Raw genomic sequence first — 9275 nt, 5'->3', positions numbered from 1 at the left:
CTCAACAAGGCGTGCCCTAAAGACACATACCCTCTCCCAAGCATCGACAGATTGGTAGACAGTGCAGCTGGACACAGGGTGCTCAGTTTTCTGGATGCGTACTCTGGGTACAATCAGATCCCAATGTATCCTCCCGACAAAGAAAAAATAGCATTCATCACGGAAGAAGCTAACTTTTACTATGAAGTCATGCCTTTTGGACTAAAGAATGTTGGCGTCACATATCAGCGGCTGATGGACAAGGTGTTTCGTCATCTCATCGGTAAATGTATGGAGGTCTACGTCGAAGACATGGTAGTCATGTCAGATTGACTCGAGCAACACGTCAAAGATTTGGATGAGGTTTTGGCAGCTGTACGGAAGTATGACATGAGACTGAATCCAGAAAAGTGTGTTTTCGGGGTTGCAGGCGGAAAGTTCTTGGGTTTCATGTTAACCCACAGGGGAATAGAGGCCAACCCCGATAAGTGCCAAGCGGTTGTCAACATGAGGAGTCCATCCAACATCAAGGAGATACAGAGATTGGTAGGGAGGCTAACTGCGTTGTCACGTTTCATGCCTAAATTAGCAGAAAGAATCCAGCCGATGCTGAGGCTCATGAAAAAAGCACAAAAATTCGTATGGGATGAGGCTTGCGAGCAATCTTTCCAAGCACTAAAAGAATATTTGTCTTCTCCCCCAGTACTACAGAAGCTTAGCAAGGGGAAACCCCTATTAGTATATCTAGCTATCTCTACCAATGCTATCAGCGCAGCCATTGTACAAGATCATGCGGGGGACCAGCAACCCGTATACTTTATTAGCAAAGCCCTACATGATGCAGAACTGCGGTACCAGACAATGGAGAAGGTAATCCTAGCACTTGTGATAACAACTAGACGACTGCGACCGTACTTTCAGGGGAACGAGGTAATAATCAAGTCTGACTACCCCATACACAAAGTCTTGAGGCGACCCGACCTCGCCGGCCGAATGGTTGGGTGGTCCGTGGAACTATCTGAGTATCATCTTCGATGTGAAGCCCGAGGGCCGATCAAGGGGCAATGCCTGGCAGACTTTGTCAACGAATTAACGGGAGATCCTGACGTACGCGAGGAAGGTTGGATCCTGTCGGTGGATGGCTCCTCAAACGCGAAAGGCGGGGGCGCTGGGATTGTTTTGCAAGGACCGAATGATTTACTACTCGAACAAGCTCTGCGCTTTGGCTTTAAACCCTCTAACAATCAGGCAGAATATGAGGCATTAATCGCAGGGTTGACCCTCGCAGCAGACATGGGAGCAGATACGGTGACATGCCGAAATGATTCGCAACTGGTCGTAGGACACTTGGACGACACTTTCCAGGTAAAGGACCCCCTTCTATTACGGTATTATCACGTTGTGTAGGGGATGTTGAACAGATTCAGAACAGCAAGCGTAAAGCATGTTGATAGAGCCCAAAATGCCAGAGCCGACTTGCTCTCGAAGTTAGCAACTACCAAAGTCAAGGGACAACATCATACAGTGATCCATGCCACACTCGACCGTCCTACTGTAACTTTGGCAGAATGCAATACTGTTGAGACAGTCGCACCAGAGGAGAAAGGGTGGATGACTCCTATTATACAGTTCATTCAACACGGTGACACAGATGGAATTGATGACCCTATCATGCGTAGGAAAGCTTCTCGATTCACTTTGGTTGGTGAAGAATTGTACAAACGGGGTTTCTCCAACCCTATGTTAAAATGCGTCACAAACCACCAAGCCCAGTATATTATGGAAGAGTTACACACGGGAAATTGTGGCTTACATTCAGGATCGAGAACCATGGCAGCTCGGGTATTGCGAGCAGGATACTATTGGCCTACTGTCAAGGAAGACTGTGAGAAGTACGTAAGGAAGTGCGCCCAATGCCAACAGCATGGTAACATGATACATCTCAAGTTAGAGGAGTTGCACGGTATTACCTCCCCTTGGCCTTTCGCCAAGTGGGGCATGGATATTCTAGGGCCCTTCAGCCCAGGGAAAGGTCAGGTAAAATTCTTGTTAGTAGCTATAAACTACTTTACTAAATGGATTGAGGCGGAGCCACTGGCCATGATCACGGCCCAGCAGGTACAAAAATTTGTCTGGAAGAATATAGTGTGCAGGTTTGGCATACCAAGCATCGTCATAACGGACAATGGTAGACAGCTCATCGACAAGGGGCTAGTTGAGTTCTACAGGGGACTCCATATACAACATATAATCAGCTCAGTCGAACACCCACAAACAAATGGGCAAGCCGAAGCAGCGAACAAGGTCATACTGCGAGAACTTAAAAAGAGGTTGGGAGATGCCAAAGGGAGGTGGGCTGACGAGTTATTAGAAGTCTTATGGGCCTATCGCTGCACCCCTCAGTCAACAACACAAGAGACACCCTACTGCTTAGCATATGGAGTGGACGCAATGATTCCGGTCGAGATTGGAGAGCCCTCTTTACGGCGCCGCCTGTTCGACGCACGTCTTAATGAAGAAAGTATGCTAATATGCCTGGACCTGGTTCAAGAGCTCCGAGATCAAGTTCGCATTCGGGAGGAAGCATCTAAACTAAGGGCTCAGCGCCGCTATAATACTAAAGTCAAACCCCAATCTTTTCACCAGGGAGATCTAGTATGGCGTATGGCAAGTGCCGCTTGGAAGCACGAGGGGAAGTTCTCGCCCAATTGGGAAGGACCATTCCGAATCAGCGAAGCCGTGGGGAACGGCGCATACAGGTTGGAGCACCTATCCGGTGCCCCTGTCCCGGCCACTTGGAATGCCTCACATCTCAAGTTTTATTACAGTTCGTTTGCCAAACATTTATTTTTCAGACTCTTTTGTGATTTCGATTGCGCAATAAATGATGTACTCTTTCCTACCTTGATCTTTTTTCCCTAAGGAGGGTTTTTGGTCAAGAAGGTTTTAACGAGGCATCATAGTCATAAATAAAGCATGATCATTTCATTCTCCTATAATTATCTTATTTATTGTCAAATGCATATATCTTGATCAAGAACAAGTAAACCGGCAAAATTTCACACTCTCTCATGGGAAAGGAAGCTTCATCGAACTAGATGATCCCCCATACCTATACCAATGGGAAAGGAAGCTTCATCGCCCTAGATGATCCCCCCATACAAGCCAAAACCTAAGATAAATACACAAACAAAAGCTTAAGGAGCAGATAACGTAAAAGAAAACGCAATCCTGGCCAAAAGTGGTCGAGTACATCCCGGCCAGGTACGGCCGAGCACATCCCGGCCAATGGTGGCCAGCCACATCATGGCCCAAAGTGGCCGAACGCATCTCACCTTCACCTGTAAATACAAATAGCAACATACAAAGAGGCACACGCAACAGATGCAAACACAAAAGTCTAAAACAAAGTTCAAAGCACCACATCCGAGCATGTAATGTGTGTTAATACATGTCCAACAAATAGAAAAGTAAAACTCGCAAAACAGTTTTTAAAGTACAAAAATACAAAGTAACATATCAATCCTCGGGGGTAGGTTTCTGTTGCTCAGCCATAGGAATGTCCTCCACAGCCATGACGGAACCCTGGTACACATCCTCATCAATATTGAAACGCCCATCTCCCGCGTCAAAGTTAAAGTAGTGAGCAGCCTGGCGCAGGGCCTTGTGGAAACCTTCCTCGTGCTGGGACATCACGTACCCCTCCAACTGGTAAATCTGGCCAGCCTTCTCAGCATTATCCCTCTTCTCAGCGGCCAGCTCCTCCTCTAGACGCTCTAAAGCCGCCTGGGAATCCTCATCTTTCTTCTCAAAATCCCTGCAGCGCACCTTCAAGATATTACGCTCTGCTAGCAGCTGAGATCGTTCATTTTTTACACTTCCCAACTGAAGTGAAACCTCTTGTCTCCTGCTATTGGACTCGGCCAAATCCCTCTGTAAACTCTCTATCTCAGCAGCCAGTTTGCTTGTCTCTGGTAGTTGGCTTAGCACTGTGTTCAGATGGCAACCCATCACCATCGCCCTGGCATGAAATTCATTCAGCGCGTACAACACAGTCTCAGGACGCATGGCTGAAACAATCCAGCCTCCTCCGACGATAAGGAAACCTCTATGCCTTGGTTAATGTTGAGTTGTGCATCAAACATCGCAGACAAAGCATCAGCCGCACCGTCAGCAGAGGAAGTGCCTCGAGACTTCTTGGGGGAGGATGACCGGGGAGTACTCGGCCTTGTGGCACAATCCCTACGCTTGCTTTTCTTCTTCGCCGCGGTCGGAGGCATCATGTCGCCCTTCTGGGAAGGCGTCTCCGCGGGAACACGGCTAGCACTTTCACCCCCTTTCCTCTTTTCCTCCTCCAGTTTTTTCCTCCTCAGCTCTAGAAACACTTCTTTGCCAGAGGGACCAGCAGCAGCCATGATATCTACAAAAAACGAAATAAGCGTTAGACCAAACATACCAAACGCATCTCTATGGGGAGTCGGACGAACATACATACCGAAAAGGTCGTCGCGCGGACGAGAGGAACTAAACACACCAATAATTTTCTTGGAGGAGAGTTTCGTGGGCAATTGGTCCAAATAAGACAGCACATACAGATCCTCCTGGGTAAGGGATGCCCTCGGCCAAACTCGATAGGGTGTGGGATGTTTGGTCTAGTAGAACGGAAATTTGGGCTCGCCATTCTCGAAGTAAAAATATCCAACCCCAGCGGACCGGATGACAACCTTAAAGAAACCAGTCTTAAACCTTTTAAAAGATTGCGTGTAAGACGCGAGTAGACACTGGTGGCTTTGACCCACTAGAGACAACCAACTAACCAGATCCCCCGGACGCGTACAGTAGTACTGCAAGAAAACCTGAGGGGAGGGTCTCAAGTGGAACACTCGGCAGACCAGTCGGAATGCCTGAAGGGACGCCCAACTGTTAGGATGCAGCTGGGTGGGAGCTACATTCAGCACCCGTAGCACTCCCATTGTAAAATCATCGAAGGGAAGACGCACATGCAAATCAGAGACTAAGGTAGAATACATGTAGAAAAAGTCATGCGAATGACCTTCTCGACCGTGACACACACTATCCCCACTCCTAGCTCGCTCTACACTAATAACATGATCGTCTACTGTATCAGCTAGAATATCATACTTCTTACGAAAATCAACTATGGTGGCAGATTTACTGAACCTAGACAGCGGGAGTTTCACCCGGGGATCTACCCACTCGTACCCCGGGTGACGCAGGGCCGAGAACTCCTCGGCACCCACAGAGTCCTCATCGTCCCTCTGCACACTATTATTACACGGGGAGTCAGACAAGGCCCCCTCCTCCTCAGAGTCGCTATGCCTACTGGAAAGATAATAAGCAGAGGAGGACGACATACCTGAGATGGCGCAGACGGGAAAGACTAGGCTGGTGGTGGCTCACTTCCTAAATGACTCCTTTGTCTCACAATGTTAAGACCCCACCTCTATTTATAGTGGACCACTCTCACAAAAGTAGCCCCCTCATCACCATGAGATCTCGCTGCATCCAACGGTTGTTGGCACATCTCCTTTAAAACTTCCCACCTAAACCACCTCATTATGACAAGACAAGCCTCGAACGGCGAGCCAAGTTAATATTTTCTCTTTCCCCATAATTAAAACAAGACTCATAAATGCATATGGTTGGGAACGTCTCGGCACCATTTCCAAAGGCAGCACATCATAGCCTCTTGTGAACTTCGTTCACTACGAGCCTAGGGGGGCTGGTGTTAGTACATGGCCGAGTAGTACTCGGCCCAATGAGAAGAAAACTGGCTGGGATCATCCCGGCCCAGATAGGGGCGTCCCCACGTGATGGCCCAACCGCGAGGGCTTGGTTCCAGCGCAGCGCTGGCAGCCCAGTAAGCGCAGCGGCCGTGTACTTCCCGACCCTCGTGGCCGAGTACACCCCGGCCCAAGGTACACAACGGGCTGAACATGCGTTACAGAGGGGCATCATGCCATCAAACCTCAAGAAAGGAAGGAGTTGATATTGGAAAAAGTACAGACGGCCAAGAAAGGAAGGAGTTGATATTGGAAAAGGTACAAACGGCCAAGAAAGGAAGGAGTTGATATTGGAAAAGGTACAGACGGCCAAGAAAGGAAGGAACTGAAATGTGAAAAGTACAGATGGACAAACTCTAGAATGGAAGGAACTGATCTTTATTAAAAGCACAAAAGAATAATTCCTGCCAATAAGGAAAGAACCGATGCGTGCAACCTCAGTCGGAAAAGAAGGAATCGATCCTCAAATACAAACGGCCCGCAAATATTAATAACAGGTCCATTAAGAAATTAGTATAAATTAAGGCCTAGTGAACAGGTAAAGGTACGCTTTTCTGATTAACCTATCACTACCCATATCAATCACTCTCTAACTTGAGCGTCGGAGTGCCTGCAGGTACGTCCACCCCCGGAGTGCAGACGGCTAGGAGTCTCAGGAGGAGTCCAGGGAGGAACAGGAGGAGGTTCGACACAGAGGGTTCTTGAGATCGTCTGGTTCCGCATCTAAATAGTATCGATCAGGTACAGGAAACATCTATAAAAAAATGCAAACGAACAATAAATCTTACCCAATGAATAAATAGGGAGAAAAGGCAAAATGGAAAACGCGAAATAAAATTGGAAGGAGAGAAAACCTAGCAGAAAAACCCAAAAGATAAAGATGAAGAGAAAGCGAAATGGAGAACCCACGTGTGAAGATCAAGATGTAAACCATGGAAAAGAGAGAGAAGGACAATGATTTTACAGAAAAACCTAAAAATTTAACACGTGTCAAAAATTTAGGTTGGGTTAAATGAGTAAATTTGGTGAACGTGTAGTAGATATCTAACCATATTTAAATATGAATGATAGTATGTTAGTAGGTGATAATAGTGTAATGTTATTAAGTTAATATATAAAATAAATTTAGATTTATAAAAAATAAAGTGAAATGAATAGAGAAATTAATTTTTAATAAATAAAAAAAGCAAAAAAAAATTATTAAAAATAGATAAAAATAACCGTTAATTTTAATAAATTTAATAAATAATTATATTGTAAAGGGTAAAATTGGTATTATAAAATATGGACACAAAAGAGAGAATCCTCTTTATATATTGTTATAGATGTCATAGTATCTAATAATATCTAATATTTTTAATTAAATAATTACTAAATCTTTCTATCTTTTACTTAAAATATATATTTAATCACATTTATTTATTTTCCTAATTATTATAATGTTCCAGGTTTTATATAGATAATTAATAGAGGCGGTAACATGTTACACTAAAGAAAAGGAATAAAAGTTGGAAAAAAAAGCATGAGACTCAGTTTTATAACATTCTCCCTTTAGAACATCGAGTGTATTATTATTATTCTATGACATGCTTTAAGCTTTGTGATGTTGATGAAGCATGTTAGCGAAACCAAGAGATATTAGACCAAGTTGGCGGTAGACTTGGTTTCCCCTTGTTAAAGGAGATGTTTCACTTTTCCTTTCCTCGAATTGCTCTTCACACATTTCAGACCGAGTGGTGGCATAGCTAAACCTATCTGCAGCTTCGCGGAAATCCTTGGACTTGAAAGCAACGGTAGCATCATCTAACAACTTAAGGGACTGCAAGTAAAAATCAGAGCAATCTTGTAAGCATCGCTTCACGTATTGATCAAAACTTTTGTCCTTCAAGAGCTTTGAAATGATGGAAAGCACGTTGGTTGCGTTGGACTTAGAAAGTTGAACTGAAATGCCCACAAGATCTTCGAGGGTGGTGGGTGGTGGTTGCAAGTTAAAGGAGCCTTCTTCAAGGGCTGTAACACAAAAATCATACCTTAATTCTGGGTCACTCTTCGAGGCCTCCTTGCAAGATTTAGAGATAAAATTAGAACTATGTGAGCTTTGAAACAAAAAGAAAAACACAATGAAAATCATTGGTACGTTCAAAGCAAATTTCATTCTCGACTTCTTTTTTTCTTATGTTTGAGTGTGTTTGTGAGAAATGTGATACAATTTAATCCACACATCATACAATATATATATAGGGAGAAATTGAGTAGGGATCCATTTTAGTCAAAAAATAACTGATAAGTGTATTTAATTATCTATCACATAATTATTTTTTATCTTATCTTTCTATTTTGTTTTAAATTGACATTAATATAATAATAGGTGTATTTAATATTTTATTAACAAATTATTAATAATAAGTGGTTCCTTGAAGTCTGAGGGAGAGATGGCATTGGTGCTTACATCTCTGTATCTGTGTATGCATATGTATTTTAAAGTTTTTTATGTTTTTTATTATTTTAATTAATATATTAATGAAGTGAGAAGAGAGGGATTGTTTTCTCAACAAAGATATTAATGATTCTTTCATAAAAAATTTAAGTACATTTATTATCCAATTAATATTTTTTTAAGTATATTTATTATCTAATTAATATGAGAGAGACTAAGATTCATATTTAACATAGGAGAACACTAACCAGTATCCTAAGGACACTAGTTAAGGATAATTAATTGATATTAGTTTCATCATTCTTATATTGAAAGTTAAAATAATTAAATGCATTAATTAAGATAGTACAAATGCATATAACAAATCTTATAAAGATAAAAATACCTTTTTAAATTTTTAGACAATAACGTGTCCTGATACAGAAGAATGACTTTAGAATTTTTAAGGTCTCTACTGTATTTATAATTAATAATTTCAGATATTTAAATATTGTCTGTCTTTTTAATACATGAGATCTTGTTAAGCTAACATGAATGTTGGGAAAGATTACTGGGAGCGAGCAGTGGCAGATGTTTATGGTGGCAGGTAGGGGCCATGGCCCCTACCCCAAAAATTTTGAATTTGTTTTTATATTTTAGGTATTTTAAATTTTTTATATTATAGGTATTAGATAATATATTGTAGATATTAGATAATATATTATAAATCAATGATGATTAAATTAAATATATTATTTCTTTTATAAATATAATAATTAATGTTAATAAATAATAAAATATAAAATCAAACATAACAAAGAATAAAGAATAAAAAGATTTATCAAGATGGTTTTATTATTATTTTTCATTATAGTTTGAGCTTCTTATAAATCGTTTTCATTTCTTATTTTCACATGTTTCCTTTTGTTTTTGAAAAGAAAATATCTATTTTTTTGCTCTTATTTCTCTTCGTTCTCTTTCATTCTCGATGAGGAAAAGAATGAAGTAATTCTTTTATCTTACTTGATAGTGAAATATTAGTTTAATAATTTATTTAATAAGTCTCTTTTATATTA

General features: G+C 41.8%; 1 protein-coding gene across 1 annotated transcript; it reads right to left on the bottom strand.

Moving 5' to 3' along the window:
- Nucleotides 1-7312: 7312 nt before the first annotated feature.
- Nucleotides 7313-7984, bottom strand: LOC146883869 (putative invertase inhibitor). Its single transcript, XM_085666130.1, has one exon. It carries the CDS (start codon nt 7936-7938, stop codon nt 7375-7377), a length of 564 nt encoding a protein of 187 aa, XP_085522256.1. The 5' UTR covers nt 7939-7984; the 3' UTR covers nt 7313-7374.
- Between the last annotated feature and the right edge of the window lie 1291 nt (nt 7985-9275).

This window comes from Vigna unguiculata, chromosome 9 (assembly GCF_037176805.1).
Source record: "Vigna unguiculata cultivar grain cowpea cultivar isolate G323 ecotype 2 chromosome 9, ASM3717680v1, whole genome shotgun sequence".
Classification (NCBI taxonomy): Eukaryota; Viridiplantae; Streptophyta; class Magnoliopsida; order Fabales; family Fabaceae; genus Vigna; species Vigna unguiculata.
Note: the sequence above shows the minus strand (reverse complement) of the source record. Positions and strands in the feature narration are given on the sequence as shown.